Source organism: Balaenoptera borealis (assembly GCF_965194805.1).
Source record: "Balaenoptera borealis genome assembly, chromosome: 9".
In the NCBI taxonomy this organism is placed as follows: domain Eukaryota; kingdom Metazoa; phylum Chordata; class Mammalia; order Artiodactyla; family Balaenopteridae; genus Balaenoptera; species Balaenoptera borealis.
Genome location: NC_138873.1, coordinates 108,189,261 through 108,209,225, shown reverse-complemented (window position 1 = coordinate 108,209,225; position 19,965 = coordinate 108,189,261). Strand labels below are relative to the sequence as shown.

The window sequence follows — 19,965 nt, the reverse complement described above, 5'->3', positions numbered from 1 at the left end:
ATATACAATGGAGAAAAGACAGTCTCTTCAATAAGTGGTGCTGGGAAAACTGGACAGCTACATGTAAAAGAATGAAATCAGAACAATTCCTAACACCATACACAAAAATAAACTCAAAATGGATTAGAGACCTAAATGTAAGACTGGACACTATACAATTCTTAGAGGAAAACATAGGAAGAACCCTCTTTGACATAAATCACAGCAAGATCTTTTTTGATCCACCTCTTAAAGTAATGGAAATAAAAACAAAAATAAACAAATGGGACCTAATGAAACTTCAAAGCTTTTGCACAGCAAAGGAAACCATAAACAAGATGAAAAGGTAACCCTCAGAATGGGAGAAAATATTTGCAAACAAATCAACGGACAAAGGATTAATCTCCAAAATATATAAACAGCTCATGCAGCTCAATATTAAAAAATTTTAAAAATATTAATATTTTTTATTAATATTAAAAAAGCAAAGAACCCAATCCAAAAATGGACAGAAGATCTAAATAGACATTTCTCCAAAGAAGACATACAGATAGCCAAGAAGCACATGAAAAGCTGCTCAACATCACTAATTATTAGAGAAATGCAAATCAAAACTACAGTGAGGTATCACCTCACACCAGTTAGAATGGCCATCATCAGAAAATCTAGAAACAACAAATGCTGGAGAGGGTGTGGAGAAAAGGGAACCCTCTTGCATTGTTGGTGGGAATGTAAATTGATACAGTCACTATGGAGAACAGTATGGAGGTTCCTTAAAAAACTAAAAATAGAATTACCATATGACCCAGAAATCCCACTACTGGGCATATACCCAGAGAAAACCATAATTCAAAAAGACACATGCACCCCAATGTTCATTGCAGCACTATTTACAATAGCCAGGTCATGCAAGCAACCTAAATGCCCATCAACAGATGAATGGATAAAGAAGATGTGGTACATATATACAATGGAATATTACTCAGCCATATGAAGGAACGAAATTGGGTCATTTGTTGAGACGTGGATGGATCTAGAGACTGTCGTACAGAGTGAGGTAAGTCAGAAAGAGAAAAACAAATATCATATATTAACGTATATATGTGGAACCTAGAAAAATGGTACAGATGAACTGGTTTGCAGGGCAGAAATTGAGACACAGATGTAGAGAACAAACATATGGACACCAAGGGGGGAAAGCCATGGGGGATGGGGGTGGTGGTGTGATGAATTGGGAGATTGGGATTGACATGTATACACTGATGTGTATAAAATTGATGACTAATAAGAACCTGCTGTATAAAAAATAAATTAAATTAAATTTAAAAATTAAAAAAAAAAAGAAATTGAAGATGACCCAAATACATGGAAAGATATACTGTGCTCATGGATTGGAAGAATTAATATTGTTAAATTGCTTATACTACCCAAGGCAATGTACATTCAACACAATTCCTATCAAAATACCTATGACAGGACTTCCCTGGTAGCGCAGTGGTTAAGAATCCGCCTGCCAATGCAGGGGACACGAGTTCGAGCCATGGTCCGGGAAGATCCCATATGCTGCAGAGCAGCTAAGCCCGTGCACCACAACTACTGAGCCTGTGAACCTAGAGCCTGTGCTCTGCAACAAGAGTAGCCACTGCAATGAGAAGCCCGCACACTGCAACAAAGAGTAGCCCCTGCTCACTGCAACTAGAGAAAGGCCGTGTGCAGCAACGAAGATCCAACGTAGCCAAAAATAAATAAATAAATAATAATTAAAAAAAAATACCTATGACATTTTTCACAGAACTAGAACAAATTATTCTAAAATTTGTATGGAAACACAAAAGCCCTGGATAGTCAAAACACTCTTGAGAGAGAAGAAGGAAGCTGAAGGTATCATGGCCACTGATTTCAAACTATACTACAAATCTACAGTAAACAAAACAGTATGGTATTGGCACAAAAATAGACACATATATCAATGGAACAAAATAGAGAACCCAGAGGTAAACCCACCCTATCATGGTCAATTAATCTATGACAAAGGAGGCAAAAATGTACAATGTGGAAAAAGATAGGCTCTTCAATAAATAGTGCTGGGAAAACTGGACAGTTATATGCAAAAGAATCAAAGTGGACTACTTTCTCACACCATATACAAAAATAAACTCAAAATGGATTAAAAACTTAAATGCAAGACCTGAAACCATAAAACTCCTAAAAGAAAACAGGCAGTATACTCTTTGACATGGGTCTTAGCAATATTTTTTGGTCATGTCTCCTCAGGCAAGGGCAACAAAAGTAAAAATAAACAAATGGGACTACATCAAACTAAAAAGCTTTTGCACAGTGAATGAAACTATCAACAAAATGAAAAGGCAGCCTAATGAATGGGAGAAGATATTTGCAAATGATATATCCAATAAGGGGTTAATACCCAAAACATACAAAGAGCTCATACAACTCAACATCAAAAAAGCAAACAACCCACTTAAAAAAAAGGTCAGAGGACCGGAATAGACATTTTTCTAAAGAAGACATACAGATGGTCAACAGACACATGAAAAGATGCTCAGCATCCCTAATCATCAGGGAAATGCAAATCAAAACCACAATGATATACTACCTCACACCTGTCAGAATGACTATTGTCAAAAAAAGTAAGAAAAATAGGTGTTGGCAATTATGTGGAGAAAAGGGAACACACATGCACTGTTGGGAAGATTGTAAGTTGGTGCAGCCACTATGGAGAACAGTATGGAGGTTCCTCAAAATATGAAAAATAAAACTGCCATATGATCCAGCAATTCCACTTCTGGGTATTTACCTGAAGAAAAGAAAAACACCAGTTTGAGAGGATATATGCACCCCAATGTTCATAGCAGCATTGATTACAATAGCCAAGATATGTAAACATCCTGTGTCCATCATCAGATGAATGGATAAAGAAGATGTGGTGTATATAGACAATGGAACTATAAAAAGGATGAAATCTTGTCATTAGCAACAACATGGATGAATCTAGAAGGTATTATTCTAAGTGAAATAGGTCCGTCAGAGAAAGACAAATATCTCACTTATATGTGGAATCTAAAAAACAAACAAACAAACAAACAAACAAAACAAAATGAAAACAGACTCATAAATACAGAGAACAAATGGGTAGTTGCCAGAGGGGAAGGGTGTGGGCATTGCGTGAAATAGGTTAAGGGGATTAAAATAAATAAGCCATGGGGATGTAATACACAGCATAAGGAATATGGTCAATTATATTGTAATAACTTTGTATGGGGACAGATGGATACTAGACTTATGGTGGTGATCATTTCATAACGTATGCAAATGCCAAATCATTATGTAGCACACCTGAACTAACATAATATTGTTTTGTCATCAATATTTCAATGAAAATAGTTAGGCGTCAGTGAAGAGACCATGCTGTCATGAAGCAGGAGGTGCTTTTCATTCAGAAAAAAATGGCTTTATTCACAGGATTGAACTACAGAATATTAATTTTTTTAGGTTGGTTTCTGTTTAACAATCTCTAAAATGTACTGCTAAATCCAACGTTAAGGTTACTTAGTAAAATTAAATCTCTCCTTGGCGAAAAGCACACAGCACTTTGATTTCAAATATAATCTGAGAAGCCCAGAAATGAGGCAAATGGAATCCCACGATGAAAAAGAATAGATGCTGGAGTCGGGAGAGGAACCCTATTATTAGAAAAAGGAGAAACGTATGCTACAAATGAAAAAATACATGGTTCCTTTGTTAAAATTATTGACAGTGCTATGGATCATTTTTAAATATCATAAATTTAAAATCAGTTTTTATTGTAATTTCCACTCATAAACTGACTTTGACATGACTTTATGTTTAAGTTGTATAACTAAATTTATTTTTTATACCTTAAAGTACATAAACACCAGGCTTGGGAATTGACACAATGAAAAACACTTGAAGGTATTGATATTACATGATATTTTAACATGTCTAGACTATGAATAAATCATTTCTTGCATCGCCAGAAGAAAAATCTTAAGAAGAAATCTAACTTGGGTCACCTGTTCACGTGAGAATGTTTGTTCCATTAGGAGAAGTACACAAATGGTATCCATTAAGAGTTTATAATTGCAGAAATATGGAAATGCGAATTTCACAATTCACATTATGATACTGTGTGCAGTCTAATTTTAGAATGAGAAATTGGAAAATTGCCTCTGTGTCCACAAATCAAAAACACTCAGATATTAACATTTCAGTGTCATTTTCGTTTTTGGCAGTTTTCTACACAGTGAAATAGGTGAACCACGTTTTTGAGTATAACATATACTTTGGGAGTCAAAAAAAAAGCTCTTTTGATTTTAAATGAAGAAACGGAGAGCATAGACATTTAATTTTTCGTGGATTGGCTCTTGTGCAAAAACCTCTGGCCCCCCACTGGTTTACGTACAAATGAGCAAATGTTCTAGCAGAACCAAATGGGCTCTCAACCATAGATGCCAATTACCTTATAAACATATTGTAAGCACTTCCACAAAGAGAACTTCTCAGGGTCTTGATGACCAATTCAGCTGGATGACAGTAGAAGGGGATTACTAGCATTGGGAGGAAAAGGCGTGATCAAACTTCCTCAGGTCCACGGAAACGGTCCCCCTGGATCATTGTTAAATCCTTTGGACGGAAGATTACGTGTAGGCACAACACGGAGCACAGCAGAGAGATAAATTCTAAATCAGCACGCAATGCAGCAGGACAGACATGTGCAAAGTCACTGGGATCTGAGGCCAGAAACACTTAACTGTAACCTGACTGTAGGTATTAAAATAGCTAGAAAAGTATTTGTCAGTCAGAAAGAGGATTATCTGTTAGCGAGAGGGACAGAAAATATGACAAGAAGACAAATTTTGAGGGTTTTCAAGAGGCTTATTTGGAAGGACAGTCTGATATTTTAAATTCCCAACAAGGTAATAAAAATTTTTTCAGGGATGTGTAAAAAGCAGCTATTTTTGAAACACAACATGTTAAAATCCAGTGGTGTCATACACACAGTTAATCTGGATACAGAACTAGATTTCGCTATGGTCTAAATGTAATTTCAGGGTGCAAAGCCATAGCAACCTGTACAGTTACCATTATGTGGGTAGGTTGACTCTGTTTGCTGGGCCTAAGGTCTGCAGTCATTGCAATGGGGCTCTTTTAGATTGCTGACCCCTCCACGGCCCCTGACCCTCATGTGTTTCTGACTCATTCGCCCTTCTACTCTCCAGTTCTAGGCCAAGTTAAGCCTCTATATCCTACTTTTTTTCTTTCTGTCCCATTGGCATAAATTTTCCTTCTAGCCTGCTCTTCTTTCCTTTTAATGAAAACTTTCAATTTTCTTTTCTTCTTTCTACCAATTCCTATGTAAGATTATTTTTATAAATTCTACCTCACAGTACATGTTGTTTTGTTTTGTTTTGTTTTTACCATTACATTTATTTTTTAAATTGAGGTATAGTTAATTTACAATGTTGTGTTAGTTTCTGGTGTACAGTAAAGTGATGCAGTAATACATATATATATATATATATATATATATATATCCATATATATCCATATATATATATATCCTTTTTCAGATTCTTTTCTGCTATGGTTTGTCACAGGATATTGACTATAGTTCCCTGTGCTATACAGTAGGACCTTGTTGATCACAGTACTTGTCACTTGATCGTAATCCTATCTTTCGTTTTCCAAAAGGACCTTGTAAAGGGAATGAATGAGAAACCATTCTTGTGCCTCCTGTTTCCCACACCCACCCCCCACCCCCCAGCTGGAGGAGGGGAGCCTCTTGAGTGCCGTTGGGATTGGGCTGAGAGGAGTGATGGTTTGTGCTTCATGAGCTCTTTTGTTGAGAGTTTTGGCGTCTATGTTCACTGTAGTTTTCTTCTTTCCTTCTGTCTTTGTCTGGTTTTGGTGTCAAGATAACCTTTCTATAGGCTGTCACGGCCTGGTCTGGTTTCTCACTTGGGCCACTCCACCAACTTCCTGCTGTCCACGGGTTCCTGTCTTGCCAAGAGAATTCTCTGGAAGGCCTCCACCAGGGGAGGTCGTTGCGGCCCTCCTTAGCCTTCCACACAAATAAGCACATGGGAAAGCGTAGTTCTCAGGGGCGTCCACCAAAGCCTTCAGGGTGAGTTGAACGAGCTAGTCTGGTGGGGGGGGTGGTGGTGGATGGGAAGGAGCTCACCCACACCCTTTCTGCACCAAGATGCTCCTCATCAAGCTCTTTATGCCAGCTCAGCACCAGGCACCTCTGAGCCAGCCACCCTCCGCACCTGCAGTGATGCCGGGCCTCTCCCAAAATTCAGATCACACCCTTCAACCTGATGGGTGATTCTCTTGTGTAACCTCATCCCACTGGCTTTAGGAAAAGACTATTCAAAATCTGAGAGACAGAGGAACGAGGGGGAGGAGAATTGCTCCCTTGCACACATTGCCTTCCTCCAAAGGCCTCTAGCCCTCTTCATATGGTCAAGGGGCTCTAGGTTTTGATAGGCCTATGTTTTCCTGCAACATCTCCTCTTACTAAACCCCTTGGGAGTGAGGAGCTACACATGGCCATTTCTTTGACTTTAAAATGGAACAGCATCCAGAGAAATCCTGGTACCTTCCCATGATTTGTCGGGTGTGGGGTACGGCAAGGGCTTCTACAGTCATTCCAAGTGTCTTAGTCCATTTGGGCTGCTTTAACAAAAATACCGTAAACTGGGTGGCTTAGAGACAGCAGACTTTTTTTCCTACAGTGCTGGAGGCTGGAAAGATCAAAGTGGTAACAGATTCAGTGTTTGGCTGGGGCTATGTTCTCATTTAACTTCACATAGCGGAAGGGGCTAAAGAGCTCTCTGGCGTTGGGCACTGACCATTCCTGAGGGCTTCGCCCTCCTTACATAAGCACCTCCTACAGGCCCTACCTCCAAATAGCATCACCTTGAGTCTTAGAATTTAATATATGGATGTGGGGCAGGGGAGCACATATTCAAATATTCAATCTATAGCATCAGGGGAGCAGGAAAGGACTGTCTGTTGGGTTTTTACATCCTCATGGAGTATATTACAACATGCACACAAAAAGCCTTGAAACTCTTAAAGGCAAGTATCTTGGGGTGAGGAAGATTGTGTTCATTTATTAGGAGTTTTTCACTTTCTAAATTATTCATGTTTGGAAATTTTATTAATGAGCATGTATTCCTTTTGTAATCATCAACAACCAATAAAGATGGTTATTATTTTTAAAGAACTCTGGTCTGTAATGGAAGGCTTCCTAGGTTTAAGAACATCATTCAGGAGAGTGAGTTCAGTCCTTGCTGGTCTGGTCATATGCTGAATGAATAGTACATCCCGACCGGGTGGAAGAATGGAGAGATGGGCTGACGTGCCCTTTTCTACCTGTTCAGGTGTGTCACTTTCTCTTTTCCCGTTCTCGCAATCTTCCTGATTCAAACCACTACTATCCTTGTAACTAGTCACTCTCTCATCAGCAACACAGGTTTACAAGGCTTTACCAACTTGAAAGTCAAGCTACTGCCCAATGCTACCCCAATACTTAGGTGTTCAGAGTCAGCAAAAGAGTGAACCCAGTTTATTAAATAAGCTTAATTCAATGGAAGGTATTGGGTTGGCCAAAAAGTGCCTTCAGTTTTTAAGTAAAAATAAAAGACACATTTTTCATTTTCACCAAGAACTTTATTGAACAACATAGTCACCCTTTTGTTCCACTACCTTCTGCCATTGTTCATGCAACTTCATAATTCCATCTTCCAAAAACTTTTTATCTTTTTGAGCAAAGAACTGTTCCAGGTGCCTTTTACAGTCTTCCAGGGAATTGAAATTTTTTCCATTAAGAGAATTTTGTAAAGACTGAGATAAATGGAAATCTGAAGGTGCAATGTCTGGTGAATATGGTGGATGAATCAGAACTTCCCAGCCAAGCTATAACAGTTTTTGCCTGGTCATCAAAGAAACATGTGGTCTTGTGCTTTCCTGATGGAAGATTATACGTTTTCTGTTGACTAATTCTGGACGCTTTTCGTCAAGTGCTGCTTTCAGTTGGTCTAATTGGGAGCAGTACTTGTTGGAATGAATCGTTTGGTTTTCCAGAAGGAGCTCATAATAGAGGACTCCCTTCCAATCCCACCCTATACACAACATCACCTTCTTTGGATGAAGGCCGGCCTTTGGTGTGGTTTGTGGTGGTTCATTTCACTTGCCCCATGATCTCTTCCGTTCCCCACTATTGTACAATATCCACTTTTCATCTCCCATCACAATTTGTTTTAAAAACGGAAACTTTTCATTACGTTTCAGTAGAGAATCGCATGCGGAAATATGGTCAAGAAGGTTTTTTTTCGCTTAACTTATATGGAACCCAAACGTCAAAGCGATTAACATAACCACGTTGGTGCAAATGATTTTCAACACTTGATTTGTATATTTTGAGTATGTCGGCTATCTCCCGCGTGGTATAACGTTGATTGTTCTCAATTAATGTCTCGATTTGATCGCTGTCAACTTCAACTGGTCTACCTGATCATGGAGCATCATCCAGCGAGAAATCTCCAGCACGAAACTTCTCAAACCACTTTTGACATGTTCGATCAGTCACAGCACCTTCTCTGTACACTGCACAAATCGTTTTTTGCGTTTCAGTTGCGTTTTTACCTTTCTTGAATTAATAAAGCATAATATGCCGAAAATGTTGCTTTTTTCTTCCATATTCAATATTAAAATGGCTACACAAAAATTCACCAATTTTGATGTCTTTTTTTTAAATGCACACTGATGTGACAGCTGTCACATACAACCTAACAAAATTGTTTCGAATGAAGTTAAAGACAACTAAGTGCTACTAGAGCCATCTTCTGGAAAAAACTGAACAAATCTTTTGGCCAACCTAGTACATCAGCTATTAAAAATGGTTCATTCTAGTCTTGAAAAAAAATCACCAACTTCACATAAAATTTAAAGTGGTAGGGAGATTATGATCTTTAATTCTTTAACTCCCCTCCTAACCATAAATTCTCCTTCACATACAGAGTTAAAAAGGGATGTAAGAGGAGTTTAAATTCTTGGCCCTTCAGCCAAATAAAATAGTAGTAAATGGACTGGAGGGGGAGAAGAGAAATTGAAGAGATTTCTTCTCTGAGAATTGGTGCTGGTCTATGAATTCCCACCTCTAACTCCAAGAAGTGATGTGTGTGTGGAAGGCAGAGGTGACATGTTGCCATCTAATCCCTAGCCTAGTAAGGGAGGCCTCGAGGGAGCTACTTGGGAAATCTGACATATGGTCCTTGCATCTGAGAGAGGGCTGGTACCCAACTCAGGCATGGGAGAACTTCAGCCGACTCTGGAGTTCGGCTGACTCCCTCTGGGATATCCAAGAAGGGCTGATAGCATTAATATTAGAACTAGGACAAGGTAGCTACATTGGGAATGGCCTGCGCCCTCAAAGATTATTGGCGCAAGCCATACGGATCATGTGGTGTACAGGGGATTTGGGTGGTGTTGGAGAAGGGGGAAAACTGGCCTGCCGTTGTCTTAAATCTCTCCTCCAAGCCAGCGGGCCTTCAGGAGAGGATTAGGAGACCTTAGCAGGAAGAGGCAGAAGTTTAAGTGACCACAGTATGCCCTGCAGAAGGTGAGGGAATTCTAAGTGGCTAGCTGGAGGAGAGATGTCTCTATTCACTTTGAGGAAACTATAGGAGAGAGGCCTCCCCAGAGGTGAATGGCCCACAGGAGAAAAAGTCACATTCAAACACTCGCAAGTTCAGGGAGCAGGAAACCACCTTGGATGGTACAATTCACAGTAACACTCTCTTCTTGATTTTCTTCTTCCCTCCTCATTTTGCCCTTCCCTTCAGCAGGATTCTAGCCCGAAACAGGTCGGGGTAACATAACCACATAATGCATTGTCAAGAGATGTGGGATTCATCCATAAAGTTGTGTTGTGACTACAAATACGTTTGTTCAGTTCAGTGGTTAACAATGTACCCACGCTCCATGGACCCAGGCAAGCCATCCCGGAACCATTCCGTGGGCTTCACTATGGGCCTATGGCGGTACCTTGCTCACTTATTTATGCACATCACGAGAAACTGAGATTTCATTCTGATATGCTCACAAAGTCAAGTACCTTTAGGGTATAAAGTCATCATGGAAATTTACAGGCATGTAGAGATCTAAATATAAAGGCCATAACATCACATGATAAGGCAGCGTCCAGCCCAGCAGCTACTCAGGCTGGGCCCCGGTGCCAGCAAATCAGAAGGACATTTGGGCAGCTGGGAAACGTTCCCTTCATAGTCCGCCATGCCTGCAACCTGGGGAGGACTTCTGCCTTGGACATTAGGGAGCCTCTTTCTTTACAGCGGCAGTGGAAGCCCCCAACGCGGCCGAGCTCTGCAGAAACAACAGCTGCAGCGCCCGTGGGCTCCTATCTTTTCCGGTTCAGCAGCCAGGACCTAATTAAGTATTCCACAGAGGTGACGTGCCGGGAGACCACGCCCCTTCAGAGCCCCGCCCCGCCGCCGGCAGCGCGTGACGTCACGGCGTCCCGGACGCGCCCCGCCCCCGGCCGCTCGTCGCCAGGGGCCGCTCGCGGGCCCGGTCTCCTAGGCAACCAGGCGCTCCGCCCCTCCGCCCCTTTAACCTTTAGGGTGCGCGGGGCCGCGTCCTGCGCTCGCTCCCTTCTCCCCTCCCCTCCCCCCCTTCGCCGGGGCTGTCCCGGCCGGAAGCGAAGATGGCGGCGGCGGCGGGAGCGGCGTCAGCCGAGCTGGTGATCGGCTGGTGCATCTTCGGCCTTCTGCTCCTGGTAGGGGAGACGCTTGGAGTTCCCCAGGGCCTGGACGGGGGAGGGGGCAGCCCCGCCGTTGGCCTCCGGGGCCGGGACCCTCCTCGCCCCGCCCCGCCCGCTCCTGCGGGGGCTGCGGGGGCCCTGGGCGGGGGCGGGGCCGCGGGGAGGGGCGCGTCGGCCCCTCGTTGCCCGCGCGGGGTGGTCCCGCCGGCTGCTGGCTGCGTCCTGACCCGGAAGCCGCGCGGGCGCACCTGGGTATGGGGTCCGGGGAGAGGAGGGGCCCTGGGAGCCGGGAGCGCCCGCCTGCGCGAGTCCCGTGGGCGCCACGTCGTCGCCCCGTGGGGGGGGGGGTTCTCTGCCCCTCTGAGTGGTCCACCTTGCCCCTTCTCTTAGGACGGGGGGTCTGCAGCCTTCTCTCCCCATTGTGCGACCCTGCCTTGGTGACGTGCGGTGTTCGTTCTGAGGCCGGGTGTTCGCGTTCCTTCCCGGTCTCTGATGGGCGAAAACCTGTGCAGGGCGGAGCTGGGCCCCGGTCACTGCCAGTGTCAGGGTCTGTGTACCCACCTGTCTGACTTCAGGTGCCTCCTTCCCAGCTTCCTGGTTCCTTCTTCTCCAGTGAGCAGAACGTGGGCCTTAATGGGCCAAATGGCCTAGGTTGTACTTCCCTAACCCATATTAAAACGCTTTTATGTGGGAATTCAGTTTATTTCTCTTCGTACCCTTCCCCAGTCTCACTCTTCCCTCGTGGTCTCCAGCCCATCCTGTTGTTGCTTCAACAGGACAACTATCCGCCTCAAAGTATTTTGCCACTTTGCATTAGGAAAACAACAAAATCAAACCAAAAAACTGTTTACTTCACTTGTTGAGATCAGACTTGTTTCATTTTACTTTACTTTCTTGATTCCACTACCGTGTCTGCAACCTCTGTGTTATAGTCTGTTTTTCCAGTAGGTGTTGCAGCGGAAACTACCCTCCCCTCCAAAGTGCAAAAACTTGAAAAGGCTTCTCTTGTTGCCTTTACTCCTCGCCCGTAAAGTAATAATGCCTTTACCCTGGAACACACTTTATTCTGCTTGGAGAAAAGTGGAAACCGTGAAGGTTGGCTGTGGTTTCCAAAGCCTGTACTTGGAGAGTTCACTGGCTTTTCCATACCCTCGTATTCACTTGACTTTGTAGGGGAGCAAAATTTGGCGCCCCAAAGTGGCTCTCTGGCTTGATGGTTAGTTCAGGCTGATTATATGTAAGAAACAGAAGACTCGGGAAATCTTTCTTTTTTACCTCTGTCTTAACTGCTGGGAGAATTTAGGTAAGGGACTTGTTCCCCAAATAGAGTCATCACCTGAGATGTCTGCAGAGGATGTGGGCTAGGCATGATGGTGGTGGTGGTGGTACTCCGCTGGGCCTAGAGATCCGAGTCCCTCTGTCCTGTTGTCTCTGCCTGGCCCAGCAAAAGTGTATTTGCCAACCTTTTGCTTTCTGTCTGCATGTGAATTGCCTTCCTCCCTGCTGAAGTCCCAAACCACCCCCGCCCCAGGATCCTCTGTCTACAGCTGAAAGTGGTATTTAAGGTGAGGGCTTTGGCCATTTTGGCGAGTTTTCTTGGGTATCTCCCCTGTATACATGTTCTCAGGCGTTTGTTTTTCTCCTGTTGATCTATCTCATGTCAATTTAACTGTTAGACCAGTCAGAAGAACTGAAGAACGAAAGGTACATTTCTTCCTCCCTGACAGAGGAAAACAAAGGAGCATGTAACCTGTATCAAAGTCCAGGGGGGAATCTCTTGGCAGTTATCAGTGAAAAACATGTAAGGTACAGCAGTTGTGCTGTAACTTGTAGGAGGATGCAAACGAAACATAATGTGGCCTTTAGGAGGGCCTGAAGATAGGTGGGAAAACAAAAATCCTTGTAACAGGTTATTTTAAGTACTGAAAACCAAAGTATGGTTTTATGAATTAAATAGGACTTCAGAGAATAGAGAACAATATTGGGAGAGAGTGGAATTGAGGCAAACTTTGGATAGATAATGAAGGGAAGGCATTTAAGTTGGTGATACTACAGTGGGAACAAGATAAAATGAGAAGGGAATTAAAGGTCTGAAATTAGATGTTGGAATAGAAAGAAATTAGTAATGAGGGCCATTGTTTAATTTTGTGCAAGTCTCTTTAGTTCCTGGATTATTAGAAGAGAGCTGAATTCTCATGTCTCCTTCTGCATTCAGCCTTTTCAGAGATTATTTTGGTTGAAGTATATGAAGTTTTAGTGATATGTAGTTGGAAGCAGAGTATCTTTTAGGTCATTGTGGACCTTGTTCTGTAATACTACACCCAAACTCAGTTAAGTAGAAGCTTCTTAATATGAAATATGGATTCTGAAACCCTATCAATGAACTTTTGTTCGGTTGTATTAAAGTCCACGTTGTACTTTGAATGGATCTTTCCCCATGCGTGGTTTTATAATGTGGTGCATTTGATCATTTAGAAAATACTGGTTCACTGAGTTATGCAGATCTTCCAAATGTGGATACCTTTCATTATATAAATCAAAATATCCCATTCATCAGTATCACTACTGATCTTGTCAGAAGAAATGTCTCAGAAATAAGTATTGAGAATTGTCAAGCTCACAGTCGTGGATACATGTTTTCCAAAATTCTGGTTTTCATTTGAAAGCTTGAATTTTATCACTGGTAACAAATACTCAGTTGTTTTTCTTGAACTGATCGGCTTCCTTTGTTCATTTAGACAAAATCTGCCAAATATCCAAGTCTGAATAACCATAGTTAGTCACTTGTGCTTTCAAGTGAAAACGATGTTTCTTGGAAATAGTGCCTAGTTTGGCTTTTGACTCTTAAATACTGAGGTGCTTTTCCTGGGGACAGCCAGCCATCGCAGGTTGAGTACATACTTCCAGTATGCGTTTCCCCAAGGAGTATTAAAAGAGTCAAGTGTTGAAGTTTAATAAAGTTAACATTTACCGCTTTGTCAATTATAGTTTTAAGTTAAATAGTCTTTAAAAAAAATTTTTTTCCCCCTTCTTGAGTGTGGTGTGGTGGTAAAGAATAAGATTACTACTGGCACGTTTGGTGCCATTGTCTTGATTCATGCTTAAATCGCCAGCAGTTTTCCCCACCAAGGCTTTTGCACCATCAGTGCATATATCAACATAGTGACAAAGGCGGATGACGTCTTAGTATTATTATGGGGTTAGTTTCTATTTGCAAATCCCCAGAAAGGGTTGTGGGGCTGCCAGGGGTCTGGGGACTTAACACTTTGAGAACTGCTGCCGGTGGTCTTCTAAAGAATTAGAACTCTGAGATTGACTACTTTCGTAACCTTGGGCAAACAGGATGGACTTCATTTTCTTCTGCCACATAAGGAAAGGTGAGACTTGGCTCCTCCAAAGCCTATAATCTAACTGTCTACCTTTACTGGATCAATCTGAGCTCCTCTACCTAACCCCTCCCCCTGCAAGATGCTCAGTAATTTGGTTTACACCATCTCTCAAGTTGCAGTTCCCGTTACTGTACAAGATTGAGTCTCTGTTTCTGTAAAGTAAGTTTACTCTGGTTACTCAAAGTGAGGGGATCATCTGGGAACTTGTTAGAAGTACAGAACATAAGACCCCAGCCCCACCGAATCAGAATCTGCAGTTCGACAAGATCCCAGGCAGTATGTGTGTGCGTTCATTTAACAAATGTTTATCTGTTCTCATGCCTGCCTCTGCCCAGGTGCTTCTTCACCTTGACTGCTCGTTAAAGCCACCTGGGGAGTATTAAAAGCCCTAATGCCCTGACAGGTTAAATCACAATCTGTTGGGAGGGGTTGGGGACTGCTCTAAACCTTTCCTTATAATTGTTAGCAAAATTATGTATTGGTTTCTTTTATGAAATCCTCTACGATGTTATTTCATGTGACATTTAATAATAATTGGTGCTGTTTGTGGCACTGTGCTGAACTCTTCATTCAGTTTTTATAACCTGCTGTGAAAGAAGTATTCTTATTTCTGTCTTACAGTTGAGGACATTTGGTTTATTTTATAATGTAGTAACTATTGATAGATTTGTTACCGAGTCCAAGCTTGCTCTGCTTGCCACATGACGGGCCAATGAACCCGAGACGAGGGCAAGGAATACGACTTTACTTGGAAATCTGGCAGACCGAGAAGGTGGCAGACTAGTGTCTCTGAAAAACCATTTTATCGGGGTCTGGATGCAAGTTTCTCTTGCAGAATCAGAGGGAGAGGCCTTGAGGAAGTAAAGTAAAAAGGGCCATCAGTCTTGCAAAACACTTCCTGGAATGACCAGCCTCGGAGAGGAGATGTGTTAGTTTCTTTTTTCTTGCAGCCATCCACAGGTGGGCGGGTTCCCTGAGGCAGGCCATTAGGTATGGTTATAATAACAAAAGCAACGAAAAGCAAAGGTTAAAGTCAAAGAAACAGATCCAACTTTAGCTCTTCCCTGTTAGGGATTTAACCTGTAAACGACTGTTTGGGGTTCTGTTTTAAAACTGTAAAGGGATCTTGAGACCAAAAAGTTTGGGAACCTCTGGCTTAACTATTTTGCCTGCGTTGCCCTTTCCCTGCCTGTTATTGGCAAACTCCTTTCTTTGCAGTAATACCTGTCACGCTGAACTTTGTAAAAGCGCAGATCTCCTTGAAGTCCAACAAAAAGTTTATTGAGCACTTTGTGTCAGATACTGCTAAGGATAGAAAGAAAAGGCTCATCTTCCAATGACTTCCAAAATAATCGGGGAATGTTTTAAATATCTGTCAATTAATTTAGAAACAAACCCATTAAATATTAATATGAGTAACATTTTATGAAAGAATATTTTCCAGAACAAAAAGAAATTAGTAAGTAGCCGGAATTTGAATGAAGCTCTTCTTTCTCTCTCCCTTCCTTCCTTCCTTCCTTCCTTTCTTTCTTTCTTTCTTTCTTTCTCTCTCTCTCTCTCTCTCTCCTTCTTTCTTTCTCTCTCTCTCTCTCCCCCTCCCTCCCTCCCTTCCTTCCTTTCTTTCTTTTTCTTTCTCTCTCTCTCTCTCTCCCCCCTTCCTCCCTCCCTCCCTCCCTCTCCTTCTTTCTTTCTCCCTTCGGAGCTTGCTTGCTTTCTTTCTTTCTCTTCCTTCCTTCCTTCCTTCCTTCCTTCCTTCCTTTCTTTCTCTCTCCCTCTCTCTCTCTCTCCCTTCCTCCCTCCCTCCCTCCCTCCTTCCCTCCCTTCCTTCCTTCCTTCCTTCCTCCCTCCCTCCCTCCCTCTCTCCCTCTCTCTGTCTTTCTTTCTTCCTTCCTTCCTTCTTTCCTCCCTCCCTCCCTCCCTTCCTTCCTCCCTTCCTTCCTTCCTTCCTTTCCTCCTTTGTTTCTTTCTCTCCAACAACCAGGTTCCCAGGAGCACATTTTCCTTTTCACCTTATTTTTTCCTGCTATTCTGATACCAACTGAAATGTTAATAATGTAAAGGCATGCAACAACTTGGATGGATTTCAGATTCATTATGCTAAGTGAAAGAAGCCAGACTCAAAAGACATACTATATAAGGACATGATGACATTCTAGAAAAAGCAGAAGGTATGGGGACAGATAACAGTGGTTGTTGAGGGCTGGGGAGTAGAGAGATGGGTTAACTCTGGAGGGGCATAGGGGATTTTTCTGCGGTGATGGAACTGTTCTTAGATCTTGACTGTGGTTGGAGAATTTGGAAACTGAAACTAATTAGGTGGTGCTTAGGTTAGTTAGGTGGTGCTTAGGTTAGTTAGGTGGTGCTTAGGTTAGTTAGGTGGTGCTTAGGTTAGTTAGGTGGTGCTTATTAGTTCAGTTCTGGCTCCTGAACTAGAAGGGAAGTTACATGAAAAACTGGGTTCGCCTCTTGATGGGTGTTGAACCAAAAGACACAACCACGCCACAGAGCAGGAGTAGGGAGAACACCGGGGATCTTTCCCAAAGCAGTGTCTCCTCAGCAGCAAGAGTGGGGAAGCTTTAAGCTAAGGGTGTGTGCATGTTCCTGAAGGGGCTTGAGCGGAGGAACAGAACTGGGGCACAGGTCCACAGAGCTAGCTTTAATTGATTGAAGTCACTAGGGTCAGAAAAGGTCAACATCATCACCCCTTAGGTTCCAGTTGGTCTAGTGGTTGAGCGCCCGAGGCGGGGTTAAATTCTGCAGAACAGCTCGAGAAAGTGCTTCAGGCTAATCTTTACCACCATTGAAACAGAATTGGGAGTTTACAACTGATTTATTATCTTTACTGTTGGTACTTCTCTCGCCTGATAAGTCTTTTGTTCCTTTAAGGTCTGTAATTACTGAGACCCATTCAAGGATGTGCGCTGTGGCCAGGCTTAGATCACTAAATGGCTTGGGCCAAGAGTGGCTTCTCTTATGTCAGGAAGGCCACGCCTGGTTCTCTTTCTCTAGGGAATCCCTGCCCTATCTGCTTATAGTGAAAGTTAAATCTGTTGAAAAGCATGAAATGCCAAAACCAAGCTTGTGTCCCAGGGCTTTGATAGAGCTTAGTTAAAACCCTGGTTTTCAGGCTCGCCTCAGATTGGAATCCTCAGGCACTGGAAGTGCCGATGCCTGGAGGAGCCTCACTCGCTGATTGAAGTGGTTTGCGGGGTGGGTGTGCAGGTATGTAAGTTTTTACCCAGGGGATTCCAACACAGCCAGGGCGGAGGATCCCTGATTCAGGATCTGTCTGCTTCCCCTAGGATTAGGGCGGAGGTTCTCGAAGTGTAGTCCTTGGACCAGCAGCAGCCTCACCTGGGAACTTGTGACAAACGCAGGTTTTCTGGACCTTCTCCAGACCCGTTGGATGGGGAACTCTGTGCTTTAGCAGCCCTCCAGGGGATTCTGATGCTGGAATCTGAAGTTAGAGGATCGCGAGAGTACAGTCCTATACCCTCTGTTAGTTTCTAGGAAGATGTTGACGACTATCGAGAGTTCCTGGTGGAGATGTCAACCTCAGTACCTCTGAGTGTGCTTTTTCCCTGAAAAGTTCCTTGCAGTGCACGGGCATCCATTTTCAGTGTTCACTTTTCTTCGTTTAATGCCCTTTGAAATGTGAATTATAGTATCATGTGTCAATTGCGTGGTGATTATTGGCAGTTAATCTTTAGTTGAATGGTACTCTTGAACTGTAATAATGGGACAGAAGTTAATTTCAATTCAAGTGGTATTCTGTGATGCTTCAGCAGTAAGAATAGGATAGAACAACTTCTAGTTATGTCTTCGATCTATAGGGAAAAGTGTTCAGAGCTAGTTAGAACTGTAATGTTGTGTGAAACCATGAATGGTTATACTGTGTTCAGTGAGGAAATATGTAACTGAGCACTGTTATTGATAACTTTTGCTTGTTTTTTTTGGTGTCTTGGCACCCAAGTGAAGTTGTACTGCTTTCATGAACTCGGCTTTGAAAGTTATAAATCTTGAATAAGTTTATAAAGGGGTAGTGGATGTTGCTTGCACATCCGGAAGAATCACTACTTGACATAATGTTTCCCATTGGGAACTTCCAAACACAGACTAAAATCAGTTTTAGAGAATACATAGGGCAGTAACAAAACATTTCTTTCTGTTCTATTTCAGGCTATTTTGGCATTCTGCTGGGTATATGTTCGCAAATATCAAAGTCAGCGGGAAAGTGAAGTTGTCTCCACCATAACAGCGATCTTTTCTCTGGCGATTGCTCTTATCACATCAGCACTTCTACCAGTGGATATATTTTTGGTTTCCTACATGAAAAACCAAAATGGTACATTTAAGGTAATTATCATCATACTATGGGAATTTTTCCTTTCATATTCTTGGCAATTAAGTATTTACTGAAATGTTTAGCAGTGCAGTGTATGTTGTGTTTTATTGTCGTCTCTGGGAATAAGCGAGAATGGAAATGCACATAGAGGCCGAGTATGTGACAACTACATGGAACAGACTGCTCGCTGACTTACAACCATCCAAGTGTGAAGAATGCATTTTGTTAATCGGAAAATGTGCTAAGTAATCATAATAGGGTTGTTTTTGTGCCTCTTGCACCTCCCTTGAAGTCTGTTTGACTTGATCTGCATCAATGCAGTACATGATAATTTAGAAAGGATTTTGTTAGTGGCAGATTAGGGTCTTCATCTCTATGTCATATTGAGTACTCTGAGTCACTGTGATGTAGGCTGTGGATTATCAGACCTGAGTTCTAATCTTGATTCTCACTGTCTAACTTGTGTCTTTGGCCAAACTGAACTTTTCTGGACTTCAAGTTCCTCATTTTTAAAATGCATGGTGTTGGACTGGAAAATTTCTGAGTTCCTTTTCAATTATGCAAGTTACTTTTACATTTCTTATTAGTGTAACCTTCTATGAGGCAGGAACTGTGTCTTGTTTGTTTCTGTATGCCCAGTGTCTGACAAGCACTAGGTACTTAAATATTTGAATGAAATATTATTTCAGTTATCTCAATAATGCATGGTTCCAAAGTAAGTTCCTGAATTGGGCCAACTGGGCTGAAATTGATAATTTTTTGTAGTTAGGTTTGGATAGATTCTGATTGCTGTGAAAACTACAGTTATTTTCTGTAGGTCAGTCATTCATTTAGCGAGTATCAATTGACCACTTAGTATGTGCCGAACACTGTACAGAGATAGTAACTAACGTTTGTTGAGTATTTACTATGTGTCAGACCCTTTCCTAAATGGTTTACATGTCTTCACGCCATTAATGTCCCAACCACCCTATGAGGTAGATAGTGTTATCCATGTTTTTATGGGCAGGAAGCCAGGGTTCAGAGAGGTGACGTGACCCATCTCAGGTCTTGGGGTTTGTAAGTGCTGTTTGCTGGGATTTGAAGCTCTGCAGTCCAGCTCCAAAGCTCTTTGCTCACTGGGATCTGGATCTGTACCTCTGTCTATATCTATCCATCTGATACAGTGGAAGTAGTGTTATCCCTTGTATAACTGTTGTTTGCGTAGGAGATTTTTTAAGTTTTAAATTTAGAATATTTGATTTGTTTAGATTTTGTGGGATTATGTTTTCATCTTGAAATTTCTAAAGTAAATATTTTCATGAAATTATGAACTTCCCCTTAGATGATGTAGTTGTTCTGGAACCATGCTTACTTTAGTAGTCACTTTCTGGGTACTAGTTTTTTGTTTTACTTTTGTTTTTTTTAATCCGTGAGATTGCATTTAT

General features: G+C 42.2%; 1 protein-coding gene across 2 annotated transcripts in view; it reads left to right on the top strand.

Moving 5' to 3' along the window:
* Nucleotides 1-10,551: 10,551 nt before the first annotated feature.
* LMBRD1 (LMBR1 domain containing 1) overlaps nucleotides 10,552-19,965 on the top strand; it is a 123,234-nt gene continuing 113,820 nt past the window's right edge. Inside the window, exons 1-2 of one of the 2 annotated variants that reach the window (XM_082405077.1) lie at nucleotides 10,552-10,819; nucleotides 18,373-18,549. In XM_082405077.1, coding sequence (XP_082261203.1) covers nucleotides 10,748-10,819; nucleotides 18,373-18,549 — 249 coding nt within the window. In that variant the 5' untranslated portion in view covers nucleotides 10,552-10,747. The remainder of the gene's footprint in view (nucleotides 10,820-18,372; nucleotides 18,550-19,965) is intronic. The other variant, XM_082405078.1, reaches the window with a different exon arrangement.